Source organism: Mastacembelus armatus, chromosome 17 (assembly GCF_900324485.2).
Source record: "Mastacembelus armatus chromosome 17, fMasArm1.2, whole genome shotgun sequence".
Lineage (NCBI taxonomy): Eukaryota > Metazoa > Chordata > Actinopteri > Synbranchiformes > Mastacembelidae > Mastacembelus > Mastacembelus armatus.
The window spans coordinates 11988001-12005819 of NC_046649.1; the positions used below are offsets into that span (position 1 = coordinate 11988001).

Genomic DNA, 17819 nt, shown 5'->3' on the forward strand with positions numbered 1-17819 from the left:
ATAACAGCTTTTAGCTACATATATTTGACCCCTGACCCTGAAATCTTTATATTGTTCAATATTTGTCCTTGCTTAAGCAATTACCTATAGTATTTGTAAACCTCATAATTTAGTTTCTGTGGTTTTCAATGCTGACGATATTTTTCATAGTAGCTATAAAATAAATTTTAACATGTAACATGGAAGGAGTCATTCATAGTGATGAACCCTTTAGAATAGATAGATAGATAGATAGATAGATAGATAGATAGATAGATAGATAGATAGATAGATAGATAGATAGATAGATAGATAGATAGATAGATAGATAGATAGATAGATAGATAGATAGATAGATAGATAGATAGATAGACTTGTGAATCCCTAAAGGGAAATTCAAATATTATTATCACCCAATTATCACCCTACTCTGCAATTCTCTGTAGAGAATTCATTCTCACTGTGTCATTTACAGCAAGAAATTTATCAGGTGCCCAAAAATGACTAATAAATGATAAAGTTGTTCTGTGTGTAAATTAGCTACTCTTTATTAACACTTTTCTGTACTTCAGTAGGTGGTAATATGTTGATGTTGTGTTCACAGCTTCTTGCACTACACACAACAAGTCTATCTTTATTTCTTGGTTTGGTATTTTTTTCCTATTTATGCTCAGTAAAAAGAAAACAAAATAGATACATTCTTACTCACTCTGTACTGACTTTACAATTTTAACCCAATAGTATGTCAGCTTGGGTTAGTAAGGTCTTTTTAAGTAATAACATTTCTCTTCACTGAAGAGTTCACTGATAACAAATCCATTCAAAGATTCACTAGTAACAAATGAACTGACGTCAGCATGATTCGAACATTTTTATCACCTGACAGAAATGAGCAAATTTCCCACCTTCCATGTGTACGTGCATACCCATAATTAGTGCAGGTTCCTTACATATTAATTAAATGAATTTAAATTCATTTTTGTTGAAGCAGCTGGCTAACATACACCGAATCTCAATTACCCAAACACCTTTTCACATGCACACACAACAAAAACACACATATGGCTATGCCAGAAAGAAGCTGAGAATGCAGAGGTGGAGAGAGAAAATGAGCATATCTGAGATCATCTGCTGCAGGCCTGTTGAGTTTACCTGCACAGCAGCTTAATAGCTCTACAGAAAGGTTTGGAAACAGATGGATGTTATAAGCTCTGTCAATCTCGCTCAGGAATGCACAAATCACTGGTAGTACATGCATTAAACATCAGTATATGTCCTCTTGGGTACCTACTGTATTTTGAATACTGAATAATTAATGAAAAATATGAAGCAAAGTTGTAACTACCTATAACCTACTTACAGTTACTATAAACATAAGTCACGATTCAAAGAGTTAGTCCTGTCTATCACAAATCCTTGAGTAAGATCTAAATTGCCTTTGATTTGCACTTTATTGCACACATATAGCCAAATTTTAGCTTGGCATTTACTAAGCATGTTATCAAGACAATTTAAATACCCCTTGTCCCCATGCCCAGCCAGATCAATGGTGTCAGTGTGAGAGGATGGAGTGTGTAATCTTGAATTAGAGGGACCAGCAGCTTTCCAGAGTCTCTCCATCTGAAGCCTAGGCCAGAACTGCATGAGTCATTAGTTTGCTGGGAGTGTGATTACTCACCACACAGGCACATTGAACACAAAAGCTATCTGTGCGCTTGTGTGCAGGAAGTGAATACCTAATTCAGCCCAGTTCACTTTCTCTCTGTAGTATCCTTTTTTTGTTTTTCGCTTTCTGAGCAATTAATGTTCATGTACAGTGTTTTATTACCTCTGGCACCAAATCACCTTTTTAACATAATGTTAGTGGATTTTTCCCTGTCTGGACAATTCATTAACGAAAATTGCACATAAAAGTCCAAATTTCAGTCAAGGAATTTATTCAGGATGGACTGGCTGCAGCCTTTCTCACACAAATTAAGAAGAATTACAGCACTTCCAGCTTTTTTGAGGAGCTTTCATCAGGGCGATGCACAGCGACAGAATGACCTTCCTTTCATTCCTCTGCCTTCATCTTTCTCCTTTCTCAGCTCACCACTTTGTCTGTCACTAATTCATCTAGAGCTGTTATTATGCCGTTCACTCTGGAGGTAATAGTTTTGTGAGACAAATGGGAAGAAGAGGGAATCACCTTTTCCTGTTGGGTCCGAGTAAAGGGAAAGAAGACTTACAATTCGCATCCTTACTGTAAAAGAGACCCATGTAATAATAGCACAGATTGATCTGAAGTCTTTGAGCTTCTACTCTGAAGCTAACTCGTATTTTTAGACATTAATTCTGCCAGTTCTTGTAATGGAGCTGTTGCTGAAAAAGGATTGAGAACTTATTTGTATGGAAATATTAAAATAATCATAAGTTAATTCTCCAAAGGGACAAGAAGAGGTCGAGCTTCTAGATATCAAATGCCAAGAAAGGGATTTTTTTTTCTTTGCTATGAAAAGTAAATGATTCCACATGAAATAGCTCTTTCAGTGGAGCAGGGCAAAACACTGTCCACTCGCAACAAACAGGATGATGGTTCGAGCCCCAGACAAAGCAGCTCTTTCTCTGTGGACCTCACATGTTAGAATTGTGTCTGCGTGAATTTTTTCCGTGTCTGCCCACAGTCAAAGACAAGCAGGTTAGGGTTTAGGGGGGATTGGTGCCTCTAAATAGGCCGCGTTTGTAAAAAGCTCTGTCTCTATCAGTAGTAGTAGCTATCTATCTGTACTAAACTGGCAGTCTCGGTTCGTGTTTGCTGGGATTGACGGGATAAGTGAAGGCCTGCAGGATATAACGTTAGTTAGATAAAACAAGGTCTCAAACATTTTAGCCTTCCCAAAACATACAATTACAAGAGCAAAGTAAGTAAGTATTGTAAGTATTGTATTATTATTGTAAGTTAACATAAGCTGGAAATGTAAGATAGGCTAATTAACTGAGGTGCTAACGTTGCTAGCAAGTTTAGCTAACGTTAGCAACGCTAGCATGCTAACTATACCTGAGGTAGCGCCACATTTCTTCCTTTTAAGCGAAGCATAATATTTTAACAATAACACACAAGTCTAGCCTCTGTGTTAATCTCTAGTTATCTTATCTGAAACAAATACTCCTATTTATAAAACAGTACTATGCTGCCTTGTCCTGTAAGCGCAATGCCACAAACAATGAGGTAGTTACAACATAAGATAAATAAGTAAATAAACAAATGCCAGCAATTGTTGACAGGGGTTTGAAGTGGTTTAACAAACTTAGAGTGATATTAAGGCCATGTGTCCCTTTGTGTTCTTGTCAAGTGTGTGAAGACTTTGTGTTTATGTTTAATGCACACTGTACATTACACCAGCATATGTATGTGTCATGAATAACCTTTGCCCTCTATGAACACACACACACACACACACACGTATGTGTCAGTGTAGTGTGATGGAGGCATTGTAACCATAAAGCTGTCATGCTGTGCTAACAAACATGATTCATCTTAGAACCACAGCAGCAGCTGAAATGACTTGTTCCACAGTATTTGTGCTTTTTCCTTAAACAATTTTCCCACCAACTGCAGAACTGAAGGAGATTTGGGTTGAGGGGCCCTTTTTCTTCCCTGTGTGATGATGATTATGACGCTGTTTGGTCTCCTGCTTGAACAGATTGACAGCTTAGTGCTGAGCCATAGTGTAGGTCTGCCAGTCTTGTCTGTTAGCTCTCTTTGGATCTCTGTCACTCCGCTCGCTCTTACAATGAGCTGAGAATGCGTCCCATTCAGACAACATTGTGAAAATGTGTCGGATGGACATCCACATTGAAGTCCACTGAAGCATTTTAGAGACTTCTGGCTCGTTTCTCCAAGACACAACTGTGCATGTGAAAGTGAAGAGGGGGCATTTAAAGGGAGGCGTTCACAACATCTGATGTTTCATCCGAAACAAAAGATGGTACTAGTTAGTATGCTGCTGGTGTGATAGGATAGCCAGTGCCATGTATGTTGTAAATCCCCTCTGGTAACACTTTGAATGGCTGCTGTCTATAGGCACACAGTGTTGTATGTTGTATAGCATCCATAGAAAAGTCCACAAGCTGAACTATGTATTCTCTTGCTGTGGATAGTGGCAGCAGGGCCCTTGTCAGTCCCAGGCCCTCAGATTCAACACTCGCAAATGCTCTTTGCTTGCAAGACTGGGCAAAGTTCTCTGTGTCACGACCCTCTCCAAGCCTTTAGAAATGTCTTGTCACCCACCCAGCTAGCTCAACCAATGGTTCAGGCCTTCAGCATGCAAGGAGTCCAATGGCTCGACCCCAATCTGTCACAGCCCATCACAAGGTCCTAACCCACCTTTAGAGATGGGATGCCTTAGAGTTTGAGGCACAGCAAAGTCTCACTCTCATCAGGATCCTTTTTTTCTAAAAGTCCAAGACCAGTGTGGTTTCCTGCTATTAAAAATTGTTCAACAAATTGTTGTTTAATGACACTATAGTTTGGCAGGTGTCACTAAGGACTTTCTTGTCTGAAAGGAAAGTTTTTCTTTGCCTCACACGCCCCAGTTTTATTCGGTTGAAGGTTTTACTGAGCTTTCACATGGTCAGAGAAGAGAGCCACCATTATTCTTGTAATTTATAAAGGATTGAACTGGTGTTGCATAATCCTCTTTCTGAGCGTCAGGGATGCTGTTGGCATGAGTTGCTGTTACCTTGGTGAATGCAAAGAGGCCATTTGCTTTCTTGGATTATTTACTTTATGTAACTGAAACCAAGACAGTTTAAATGTGTTAGAATAATTCCTGCTCAAAATATATTACATTTTTGAAATGGTCTACCATCAAGTCTCTGTTGGTAATGTTTGTGTAGTAAATGAATAATTTAGAGTTATCTCTGTTGCTTAACACCCTTTACAATCTGCCTTATGGTGTAAAACAAAGCTGTGTTTTCTTCAAAAAGCATACTCTCATCTTCATCTCCATTTCACACCAGTATGGGGCAATAAAGTGCTGTCTCAGGCGTCTTTCCATTGACTTGAGAAGTTTCAGGCCACAAGCCAAATCCTCTGGCAAAGTCAGCAGTTCATTTCTGTTGTGTGGTAGGATTTCCTCCAAGTTGTGCAGTAGGACTGCACCATCACTTTTTCACTGCAGTGAGGATACAAACCAATTAGATTTAACACTGTATTTTAGACCAGTGTTATTTATGTTTGTAGCTCAGGTGGGAGAATGGATATTGGGTCAAAAGATTTAGTTGTTGTGAACAAAAGGATCTGTCAAATCAATATAATGAATCCAATAGGACATCCTCCCGTTTCCAATAGCAGATGGGTTCATAGGTCACCTTGTCTCACTGCAGTACCAATGGTTTACATCCTGTCACACACAGTGGTCTGCTCACTGTCTGGAAAACACTGAGCACAAACTCCAGTGAACTATGCCTGAGTCTTTAAGTGTCCTTACGGATGTAGTGTTATTTACGTGTTATTATAAAATTATAGGTGAGGCCAGTGGTGTGTATATAATAGGAAGGCTAATATTGGTGAGAGTACAGTGAAGCAAGTACAATAAATAAGAAAAAAACAAAATAAAGTCTGACTAATATGCACTTTCAAAAACTTGTGAAAGTCATCACTAGTTTTTGCATCAGTAATATTTCTTTCTCAACTTGCAAAACATGCTTTCACATAACAACTCGTGAAGATGAGTGACGTGTCTGGGTTTGTGTGAACACTGGCAACAGACTTAGAAGCTGGCAGTACAAACAATAAATTTCATTTTTGCCAGGGGAAAACCTTATGTCTTTTTAGTTTTGAACTATGAAACACAGCTTTGTGTTTCCACCAGTTGCCACAGGCTTTATAAATCAAACAGCTGTGGAGTTTTTGTTAAGCTCACACAGGAGTAAATTGCCTTTAATCTGTTCAATGAAAATCACCAAACTTTGTAAATATGAAGCTTTTAACCCAAGCACTGTACAATTTGCCTCTCACTCACTTTACGCAAAATTTCACCTTGACTTGGTTTCTCCTCTTAGTATCAGTCTTCCCTCTTAATCGTGTCTCATTGCGCTCTTCTCTTTCCTCTCTCTTTCTCTCTGCAGGTCCAGGATGGTGTTCACTCTGTGTGCAGCTCAGTGGCGGGTCTTTTTTGCTGTCATGCTGCTGCTCTGTTCAGGATTGGGTGAGTTCTGGGTTTCCTACCTCCATTCTTACTTTCTTTCAAATGCTTTCATTGCATTAGAAGCTAATCAAGGATTTTAGATATAAAGAAACAACAGTCATTGGTAGCAGAATATGTCAGCACAGACGTGTGTGTTTGAAGAAAATAGTGGGACCGATCAGATAAGCGGGAGGAAACATAAAAGTACATATGGGAAGACGGAGGGGGAGCAGCTGGACCAGAATACAGACAAATACACAAGACAGGTCTGCTAATTTGAGTGTTGTAAGTGAAAGCTGACATGCTGAGGATGTTTGCAGACATGCGCGGTGGGATTGAGCTGGAACACCTCCAGAGTCATTTATGCAAGTTTAGTCGACCATCTGTTGCATTACAACTATGCATAAAATTCACAATTATTGAACAAAGACACAAAACATCTCAGAGCCACAAGTCTCTGGTGGATAGTATCGCAAGTTTGATCCCACATGCAGCCTGCTGACTGCCTGTAGTAAAGATAAGCTCCTCTCTTTAATTACTTCTCTGCAATTGGCATGCATGGTGGTAGCTGGTCAGCCTGGAATTTTGTTACGAGAAACTGCATCATTCGTTTATAAAGTTAAAACTGTACTACACCACTCATAACACTCTGACAGCAGAAAGTTATTATTCTACATTCATTCATGTTTATGAGAGGATCTTCTCACTACTAAAATTCAAACATTAGGATTGCAACATGCTATTATTCTATTAAGCTTTTGCAAGGACAACACAATATTCTTATATTTTAAGCTGTGAAAATATTTATATTTTAAATAATTTACCATACGATTTTCCCTCAACCAGTTAAAAGAAAAAGCCATCAAAACATACCAAACAGACACATATGGATAAAGCAGTTAATCATATGAGGTGTGATGATGGCCATCTTCAGTCTGTTAACCAGAACAAGCAAGGCAGTTTAAAGTTTTGTTTATGTGTGGGGTTTGAAAATATTTGACCTTGGAAAACTCTGCTACTGTCCAAATGCTTGATACCTAATGCATGGTCACTTGATATATCTTTAATTTAGGTGTTAATCAATATATTGTTTGGTCCAAGAAAGCTACACCCATTGTAGTTGGAAGAGCCTCTGGAATTGGACTGTTTTGTCAGCCAAATGATTCGCGTATGTACAGCATCTGTATTTAAAGAATTAGGTTGAAATTTTGGGAGATACACATATCAACGTCTGTATTGAGAGTTAGATCAAACTCTTGTCTATAAGTGGCCAGTTAGCTTAGCATAAGGACTGAAAACAGTGGGCAATGTCTAGTTCTGGTAGAGAGGAGTAAATGCCAAGAAACAGTCCAGCACAAACCCACAGCTTTTAATTTTTCCACTGCAGTTTTTGGACCAATAAGAAATAAAGAGACAATTGGTGAGTTTCAGAGGTCCCGTCATGGAAACTTTGTTCGCTTAGGCTAGGTCTTTTTCTTTTTTAGACTTTGTGCTAAGGTAAGCTGCTATAGTTTCTTATTAAGTGACAAGCAAGTGATATTGATCTTTTCAATCAATCAATCCATCAATCAAAATGTTATTTATATAGCACTTTTTATATATGTCCAGAAAATTTAGAGTGCTTTAGATAAGTGAAAAATTGAAAATAAGACAATTAATGTGGAAAATAAAGCAAAAATAATGAGACTGATGCACACAGAACAGAAAAAAGACAATGAACAATGAAACTGAAGACCTGTGGAATAAGATATGATAAAATATACCGTTTGGTTTTTTTTGGGTTTTTTTTGTTTGTTTTTTTTTTTACTTTACAGTCATTTTCTCAAGTAGTCACTAGCATTAGAATGCACTCTTGACTCAACTGAAGATAATATTGTAGCGCTGAAAAAGTAAGAACGTTTATGTTCACGCTAACTCCTAATATAACACAAGTGAAAATGCGGCCCAAAGGAAAGCACTACACTGCAGACTTCAAGCTGCAGGTAATAAAGTCTGCACCTGAGTGTCAGCATTGGGGCAACCCAAGAGAGGCGGACACACCGCTTCATCTCCCCCCACACCGACACTGGCACAGTTGATTAACGTTACCTGACACGGATGAATGAATTCAGTAATGCACTTCTGTTTGTTGTTATGCCTAGCCTACATTCATTATAGTCTATAATTAGTCTAATTAGAAATGCAACTTATACACCAAAGTGACTTATATATGTTTTATCCTGTTCAACAAGACTGTTTTTGCTAAAAGTGACTATTACTCCGGTGCGACTTATAGTCCGGAAAATACAGTAAATAAGACAGATAGTGACTGATATCTCAGTTTTGTCATGGTTGAGCTGTAAAAATGTCTGTCCATGGTCTTATCCCCCAATGATGCTGGGATAGAATCCAGCCATGTGAGCATATGAATAGGATAAGTGGGTCTAGAAATAACAATAGCAATATAAATACTGATTAAAAAATCCAAACTAAGGGTCCACTTATGTAACATGAGAAAATATAGTTTTGTCTATGTATTCAACAAGTCAGCAAACTATTAAGGAAGACTGTGTGATGTAGTTAAAGGCTCCAAAAAACTAGTGAGCAGACTTGGGTTAATATAAAATTATTGTTTGCAAGATGAAAAGTGAACAGTCATGATTAGCATTTTTGATATAAAAAAGATGCATTTTTGCTGCAATAGTATTTGTCAGTATGTCCTCATATGTTTGTGGTCAACAATACTACAAAAAATCCATCCATCCATCATCTATACCCACTTATTCCTATTTAGGAATCACAGGGATCTGCTGGAGTCTGTCCCAGCTCTCTTTGTGTGAAAGGCAGGGGTACACCATGGACAGGTCACCAGATGACAAAAAATGCTACCCCAAAACCATTTTTGGCATGAACTGTTCAAATTCAATTAGCCAGCACAAGCTGCAGATCCAGTTTAAGAAACACTGGTATTGGCTTTAAAACCCTGCCTGTAGTTTGTCTATAGCTCAGTGGACTCTGGAGAAGGACTGACAGGAATAAGACATGCTGTCTGTTATTGACAGAGTGTCCTTTCATGTCACTTCCAGCTCTCTGTTCCTCGTTTTAGACTGTTTTTCTTTTGTCCCATCTGTCACCACCATGCTACAGGGTGCACTTGTCATCTCTCAATTTACACCACTCCCTTCCCTCCATCTCGGTCTCCTTCTTGCTCTCAGGCTTGTTCTGGCCCTCGTGCTTTTCCGCGGTATTTGTGATTCTGTGATTACATCTGATTTGGGGGAAAGGCTGCAGGGGCGTTCTTCTGCACAGAGAAACTCTCAGGAGGTTCAGCTTGTGAAAGCCATCCAATCTAAATGCAGATGGAAATATCTTTGGGGTATTCAATTATGCCATGTGCAATATTCCAAATAAGGTTTTCTTTGTGCACAGCTTCTCTTGTTACTCTGATATTAGTTTTCTACATATTTGTGTATTTGACTAACAGTGAAAATGTGAATGGAGTGGACAAAAAAAGGAGGCGAATGCAACAGTCACCAAGCAAATTTGTACCCTGCCTCTTATTGATGTATGTTTGCAGGCACTGTAGCACATTAGACTACAGTCCATATTACTGCACAGAAGCAGGTCATGAACTAGTATAGTATACAGTATATAATATTGTGTTTTGGTCAGTGTTTTGAAAACTAAATCAAATTTTTGCCAAACAACATTAATTCAGTGTTTTTCAGTAGCAGTTTCTGGAGATTGAACCCACATATCAACCATCTGACAAACAAATATTTCTGTTGTCAATAAGCAAAACTTTAAGGAAATTAGTTTGTACATTTAAAAAAGCTTTTTCTAGTGAGAATTTAGTATGTCACAGCTTGGTAGGCTGGAGGATAATGTCTGCACAGGTGATCTTGTTGTCATGGTTACACCGAATACAGTAATTGCTGACACAAAACTACAAAATGAAATTTATGCTTCTTTTGCATGTAATAACTTTTAATTACTTAGTTTGACTGACATAAAGTCTTTTGTCTTAACAGTGAAAAAACTGAAATGGGAAAAAAGAGGAAAATATCAAAGCTGAAATAATTAAGTTGGAGCCTGAGAGCCACTGTGGTCACTGGTGTGTGTTTTTCAGCCCAAGTGTATAGGTGTTGCTTTCCTTTGCTGGAATGATAAAACAAGTTATTCGTTTTTGTGTGGAAATATGAGTGTGAAGTTGCTAATGAATCCCTGAGGTCTTGTTAGAAGACACCTTGGTTAGAAGCTACAGTACAGCCTACACTTTCTATATCCCTCCTTGACTGTTTAGTGCATATGATGGTATTTATCCTAATCCATCAGCAGACGTATTAATATCTGTCAAAAAGTTTATCTGTTAAATCCTTGCTCAAAGTAGACATGCATTATATGTGGTGAATCATCATTGGTTTCTTTCTTTGGAAGCAAAATGTCCTCCAACATATTTAACTGTATAATCCTGTTATGTTCTCTGCCATGGTTGCTCTTCTCTAGGTGCGTCCTCCTCCATAGTGAACATGCGTAGGATCACCCATCCCACAGTGCAACAAACCCTGGCAGGCAAAGCCATCCTCCCCTGTGTCTTCACCCTCCAGACCAGCTCCTCCAGCCAGGCTCCTCACCTCCTGTGGACTCAAATTCGGCTCCCAGCAGGAGGGCAGGGTGCTCCCTTAGAGCAGATTGTGCTTTCGGCTAAAGGTAAAACAAAAATGCATAAAGTCTGATTTTAGCTATTGGTTGAGAGCTACATTTCTACAGTCAAATAACATTTCTTCAAGTGCTTGGAGTGTACACTTGAAAAAGATGGAATACTATTACTTTAAAAATGGATCAGATGGCTTATGTTAATGTGAGGTTAGAGGTTATTCACAGACAATTATCACCTGACTCTGCAATTCTCCTAAGCTCAGACTATTTTAAAGAATGAATCTGCAGACCTCACAAGAAAAACAATGACAAAGAACAAGGTGACGAGAAGTAGCAGGAATTAAAATGAAATAAACCTTTGTAATAGCAGTTTTCCGCTCAACTTGTAAATAATTCAAATCTACTTGAGTGGAAGGAGTTTAGCAAAGTCAAGGCTAGATACAGGTTGAATAATTCGAAATCTACATTTTAGTATTACATTTTACTGGTTTGGTTTTATGACTCTTAGCTTAATTATTTCAGTCTCATCAGCAGGTAGCTGTTTTTAAAGGCTCTAAAAACAGCACCAAACAGCAGATACAGAATTAGAAACCTGTTGACGAACATAGTAGAGCATTTAGCAGATGTTTACATAAAATATATACCAAACTTAAACAAAACCACACTAAAAATGAGTTTACAGTATGATTAACTTGCATTTGTTGAGTGGCCTTAAACACAAATTAATGCTGATCTTGCTTCCTATCTGTTAGATGTGTAAAGAGCAACTGTTTGCTGAGTTTGCCTTAAGAACCTAGAAGGTGATCATACACTTTGGGCTGCTGATGCAAAAAACATCCGTTATTGTCAGTTTAAAGATCTAATGCGAACGTAGGAATCAAAACAATGACTACGACCTTCGCAATATGACAATAGCAGGTCCTGCAATCAAAATGAAAAGCTCTCTTGGCAAAATTGTTTCCAGGAGTTTACCAAAGCCATGTGAACAAAATTAAATGGAGCAATAAAATATTATCTTCAGAGTTTCTGTCTAGGGTGGTTTAAAGTTTATTTTGTATCTCTAAATTCTGCAGGGCGACAGTAAACATTTGTAATGAAGAAACCTCTTTTTCTGTGCCAAAGGTGATGTAATCAAGGTGAATAAGGCTTTCAGTGGCCGCGTCATGCTGCCAGGATACACTGCCAATCCTCTGAATGCTACCATGGAGATCTCCAGCCTCCGTACCAACGACTCAGGCACTTACCACTGTCAGGTTGTCATGGGCAACGACTATGAGAGAGACACTGTGCCACTGGTGGTCTCCGGTAAGTACAGCAGCCACTAATGGAGATTTCATTGTGAGAAAAGTTTAGTGCCACAACTCCCTAAAGAAAACCAAGCAGAAATGGTGGTGACAGACGGAGCAACATTAACACAAAAGGCTTTAAAATTCTTCGTCTAACTTAAATGATTTTGGTGCTTTCTTGCACAGTGGCCTTGTTCTGCTTATGTGAGACAGATAATGGCAGCTTTAAAATTTGAGTGCTGCCAGCCCTATCTCTGATTTTTTATTTAATTAAACATTAATAACATTGATTCACCATATCAGTATCATAATGACTCAATTAATGTAGCTTACCATGCTTGTATTGTTTTTGTTAACTAGTTTTCAACTTGAATAATTGGGTAATTCTTTTAATTAGTCTTTTTGACTGAATACCAATGATAATTTTTCTGTCTGCTCATCTGTGAAATTTCATCTGAAACTCACACAGTGCTAGATTGATCTGTTTGTGGCCACAATGATGTGTTCATTGATTTCATCCCACTGATTTTAAACTTAGATCTGTTGGTATACCTCTGCAATAATTTAAAAAGTTTACCTCACCAGCTGTGTCTGTGTCTGTAGGTGTGGTGTTTCACTACCAGGCTCCCAGCGCCCGTTACGTCCTCTCATTTAGTGATGCACAGCGGGCCTGCCAGGAAAACTCAGCTCAGATCGCCACACCGGCACAGCTGTGGGCGGCGTACTATGACGGTTTTGCCAGCTGTGCAGCCGGCTGGTTGGACGATCAAACTGTCCGGTGAGAAGACATTCAGTACCTTCCTTCTGCTTGTCTCTCCATTATATTGTTGCTCCCTAGTTTTAGTGATTCATGCTTTGCTATGAAGTAGGACTGTGCAAATAACAAATATTTTTATAACTGATTCATCTGAAGTAGAGCGGAATCAATTATTTAAATAATCAAACTTTTCTCTGGCACCTGCTTCTCCACTCTGACAATCTTAAATATCCTTAGACATTTGAAGACATCAACTTAGTTTTGAGGAAATATAAATAATTGTGATGTTTTCACAATTTTTGGACACTTCATTAACCAAATTATTTGAACCAGCAGATTAATTGATACCCAAAATAATAATTAGCTCCAGTCCTAATATGAAAATGATTAGTCATTTGGTTAATAAATGTTTTTGTACAGATTAAATATATAAAATTATATAATGTTAGTGGACTTTACAGGTGTTGTAAGGGGGATTTTTTTTACCTTTGCACAGAGATAGCAATGTCCCTGTTTCAATTCTTTGTACTCAGCAAACTGGCTGCTGGCTGGCTTTGTACTAGGTTCCTTCGCTTTAAATTACATTCAGTTCTTTTGTTTTGTTGCCTGATTTGCTTTAGAATCATGTTCTGCTGCTTCAATACTCTTAATTGTGTTATTCTTTAACTAATGTGTTATTATTTTAGTTTACCTTGTGTTTGCGTTTATTCTAACCCCGTGCCATTTAAAAACAGAATTTGTTCTAACACATATTTAAATTTTGGATGAAAATAAATGTCTTGATGTTTGAGCTGAGATAATGTATATTTGGTAAAACGTCCACCAGAGAGTCATGTACTTATTTCCTATGATTAGTAAAATGATGTTTATTTGTATTTATGACTCCCACCTGGCTGTTCCCACAGTTACTCTGTCCAGCTGCCAGAGCTTGGTTGCTATGGACACAAGGAGTACTCTGCCGGAGTGAGGAATTATGGGAAGAGGGACCCGAAAGAGCTGTTTGATGTGTACTGCTTTGCAAAAGAACTGGATGGTACAGAGACACACACACACACACACACACACACACACACACACACACACACACAAATAACATCAGACTCTGTCACATCTTTTGGCATATTTGCATCATATTCTGTCACGGTATTAAAGAAGAAGTCTGGTATTATTCTTTTTTTTTCATCTTTTTATCGCTGTCAGCAAATTGTAATGAAAATACAAAAAAGCAACAATGATAAATCCTAATAGTTTGTTGTTCATATAGCCATGTATCCAAAGCTTAATCCTCTGTGTAACCTTCATTTTTGTCCGAAATCGGTAAAAGTAGCAGCATCAGTGCTGTACACCTTTGCCTTAGGTGACATGTTTTCTCATTTAAATGAACACTGGCATGTGGTTTATTTTAAGCGAGTCCCACAAACAGTGACCTGCTGTTGAAAATAGCAAATAAATATTAATCCACAGCTAAAAATAGTCTCGAACAAATGCAACATTAACTCATTCTTCTGTAACATCCACAGTGCCTAGGATGGTTTCGCAAATGATTAAGCTTTTTTTTAGTGAAACTTTATATTTGTACGTGCTTTTGTAGAATTATGACTTTAATAGAAATTAAAGTGCCTGGGGCAAAGAGCCACAGCCAGGATGGGGAAGTAACCATCTATCATCCGCCTTAACCTTTAAGCACAGTACCAGTTGGTATTATTATGTGGGGTATTAAAGTCTTCATATGCACTCATTTAACTCATGTTTCGACCTTCTAGAAGTTTTACAGGCACCATGTGCATCTTGCCAACCTCCTTTCGCATGTCATGCTCCTCCAGGTGAGGTGTTTCACTCCTCGGTCCCCAGCAGGCTGTCACTGTCTTCAGCCTCAGACCGATGTGTCTCTCTAGGGGGGCAGCTGGCCACGGTAGGGCAGCTTTATCTGGCCTGGAGAGCCGGCCTAGACAGTTGCGCCCCAGGCTGGCTGTCTGATGGCAGCGTCCGCTACCCGGTGACATGGCCTCGCCCAGACTGTGGAGGGAGCCAGCCAGGAGTCCGTACTGTCACAGCCAACAGCACTACTGACAACACCACAGCGCTATATGATGCTTACTGCTACAGAGGTTGCAATTGGATAATATTTTTGTTTATATCTTTAAAAGCACAGAGCTAACTCATTATTTATTCTTCAGACAGTCGTAGACACAAACACATTGACTCTTGTATAATTGCAATAAGCTTGAAATGTCATTTTATATCAGTGCCACTAATAAGAGTATATAGATAAAATATGGCCACAGAAATAATGATTTATCTCAGTTGTGACAGAAGTGTTGATATGCATGTGGACGGGTGGTGTTAATGTAGTAACAATAAAAATAAGTGTAATTTCCACTGTTGTAGCTATGGCAACACTGATTTCTGATCCTCACTATCTATCCCACTGTCATGTATCTGTGAATCTGCTGGATTGACTGAAGCAGTGGGAGAGACAGAGAGAGAGAGGACAGGACTGTTGATGTAAAATACAATAATTCTCACTTTCATGGATGAAAGTTGGTTTTAACACTGAAGCAAATTAGATAAAATCCTGCAGCAACTGTCATGTGAACAGCAAATCTCTTCAAATTTCTTCCTTAGGTAAAGTGAAGGATACAGGCTCCATCTCTCAGATCTACACCTCATTGTGGAAGCCCTGGAGCTACCTCACTGGCTCAACTGACACTGACTCTACAGGGACAGACAGCATCGACCGGACTACACAGCAAACCACCACTACCAGAAATTGTATGTTTTTCTTTGAGTAGCATATCTGTAGCAGCATAAACCAGCAAATTAATCAGAAAATCTTACAGACATAGTAAGAATGTATACAAATGGGTAAAAGTACCATGTTCTTTGTACATTCATCTATACAGGGTCCTCAGACGGCACGGATGTTTCACCTTCTAACTGGACAGGATTGGTTGACCTTGAAGAGGAGGCCACTCTTCACAGTGCTGATCCTTGTGAGTCTGTTACCAAACATTAATACCTGTATAAAAGATTGCTTGTATTGACCAAAGATATGGTTTATCGTACCTGTTTACTCAGCTACAGGGCCCTGGTCCTCGGATTCCTCAGGCCCCTATGTGACGCTCCAGCTAATCCCAGGGCAAAGCTCCTTAGACTGGGGGGAGCCACTGGAGCCTGGTCCTGACTCAGAGGAGTTTCTCCGTCCACCAGTTCACCCAACTCCTGCTGACAAGAAGGTTGGTCTGATTTTAAACTTTTGTTATAAGATTTGAAATACTAAAACATACTGTGTAACTAATTAATTAATTTTCTTTCCTTCCACTTATTATTTCAGGTGATCTCAAAGATTGTTAAGTCCATTTGGAAGCCTTGGAACTACCTGGTGGGGCCTGGTGATGAGGAGGGAACCCAAGTGCCAAGTGAAAAGGCCAGGGAAGAGGAGACAGCTACAGAAAAGACAAATGAAGAGTCAAATTCATCCAGAACAACATCACCAGGTGTGTGAAATGTTATTGTTTCAAATCAGTGAACTGAATGCCTGACAGTGCTCATGTATTATTTAATCAAACTATAAAAGCCGATGTAAAATTATTGTGATTCGGTTTAATTGTTTTGTTTACAGTTTACATGTACATGTTAGAATTGTAACGGTGTGAAGTGTGGACAAAGCAAAGGCATTTTACTTCAACTTTAATGACAGCATGTGTATAAGCAGGTATTTTGAGCTTATTTCTGATGGAAATTTTCAGTCTGTGATGTTGGGGCAACAATAGTTGAGCAGAATTGTACAATTGTATGGTACATTCATTATAGTACAAATAAGCCCCTGGATCATATTTTATTTGATTAGCACAAGCTTTTAAAATGGAAAAATGTCTTTGGTGTTCACAAGCTACACCTTTTTGTGTAGCTCAGGCTGCATCTCCTGTAGGGTCACTAATGAGCTGTGATTAAGCTCATTCAGCTGATGAGCTCCAGCTGATAGCAACTGCTTTCTTGAGACTGGGATTCACCCTAAGTAGTTAAAATGATATGTTCTTTAAACCTTTACTTACCCATTACCTCTTAGGAAAATGCTGTAAGGTTAATTCAATATCAGTTTTTTATTAATGAAAAGTCTATGTGAAATATGAAATATTACAAGGTGACCACAGGGTGTTATTAAATACTGAATGATGTAAAATAAATTAAATGTATAATTAAACAAGTTGTTGTCCTGGTCCAATTAAATAGAACAAAATTAGATGAAAATCCAATAACACAAACTAACACTAAAATGCTGATATTATCTTTTCAGCTTCATAAGAAACATCACTTATATATTTGCTTAGACGTGTAGAAATATAGTCTTTAGATAATATGATTCACCAAGTTGGAAAACAGAAAGACACTTTAAAATCTCATGTCATCTTGCAGGATTTTTTATAATGATGCACAAGGTGATAAACCAGGCCATGTTCAATATGCTCTATATTGCTAATTTAAAAAAGAACAAGTTATAATTATGATGCAGGAATTTATATCTCAGGTTAAGTGGATGGTGAAAAATCAAACTGACAGAGATAAGTGAGTCATTTAAGCTGCAGTTCTTATCAGGTCTGTAGAGAAAACATGTTTCCAAATGTCTTTTAGAACTGGAAGCCTGTTATTAGCATTGAGGCATTTGCATTGGAAACATATGGTTTTCTTCAACCATGAACGCAGGCAGATGATGGAAAAAGAATGTTTACACATCTTTGTGTTTTGGCACTGGGTGATGGTGGTTTCCGAATGGCAGGCATCTTTATTCAGTGTTTGTTGAAACTGTGTTACAGCATTATTGATTCAATTCTTAGGCGATCTGTGAGACTAGGGTGGTCTTTAGTTTCATTGTGTTGGCTCTGACTCCGTGTATGTGCATGTGTGTGTATGTGTGTACATGTGTGTTTGTGTCTATGTGTTCAAAGGGATTTCAGACCTTCACCCATATGTTTTTCCTCATTAGTTATT

At 38.4% G+C, this 17819-nt stretch overlaps 1 protein-coding gene across 1 annotated transcript in view; it reads left to right on the plus strand.

Annotated features, from left to right (window-relative positions):
* The first annotated feature begins 6101 nt into the window (after nucleotides 1-6101).
* LOC113134474 (neurocan core protein-like) overlaps nucleotides 6102-17819 on the plus strand; it is a 28791-nt gene continuing 17073 nt past the window's right edge. Inside the window, exons 1-10 of the mRNA XM_026313863.1 lie at nucleotides 6102-6170; nucleotides 10635-10838; nucleotides 11910-12092; nucleotides 12677-12851; nucleotides 13736-13863; nucleotides 14654-14938; nucleotides 15456-15602; nucleotides 15734-15823; nucleotides 15909-16066; nucleotides 16165-16327. Coding sequence (XP_026169648.1) covers nucleotides 6146-6170; nucleotides 10635-10838; nucleotides 11910-12092; nucleotides 12677-12851; nucleotides 13736-13863; nucleotides 14654-14938; nucleotides 15456-15602; nucleotides 15734-15823; nucleotides 15909-16066; nucleotides 16165-16327 — 1558 coding nt within the window. The 5' untranslated portion in view covers nucleotides 6102-6145. The remainder of the gene's footprint in view (nucleotides 6171-10634; nucleotides 10839-11909; nucleotides 12093-12676; nucleotides 12852-13735; nucleotides 13864-14653; nucleotides 14939-15455; nucleotides 15603-15733; nucleotides 15824-15908; nucleotides 16067-16164; nucleotides 16328-17819) is intronic.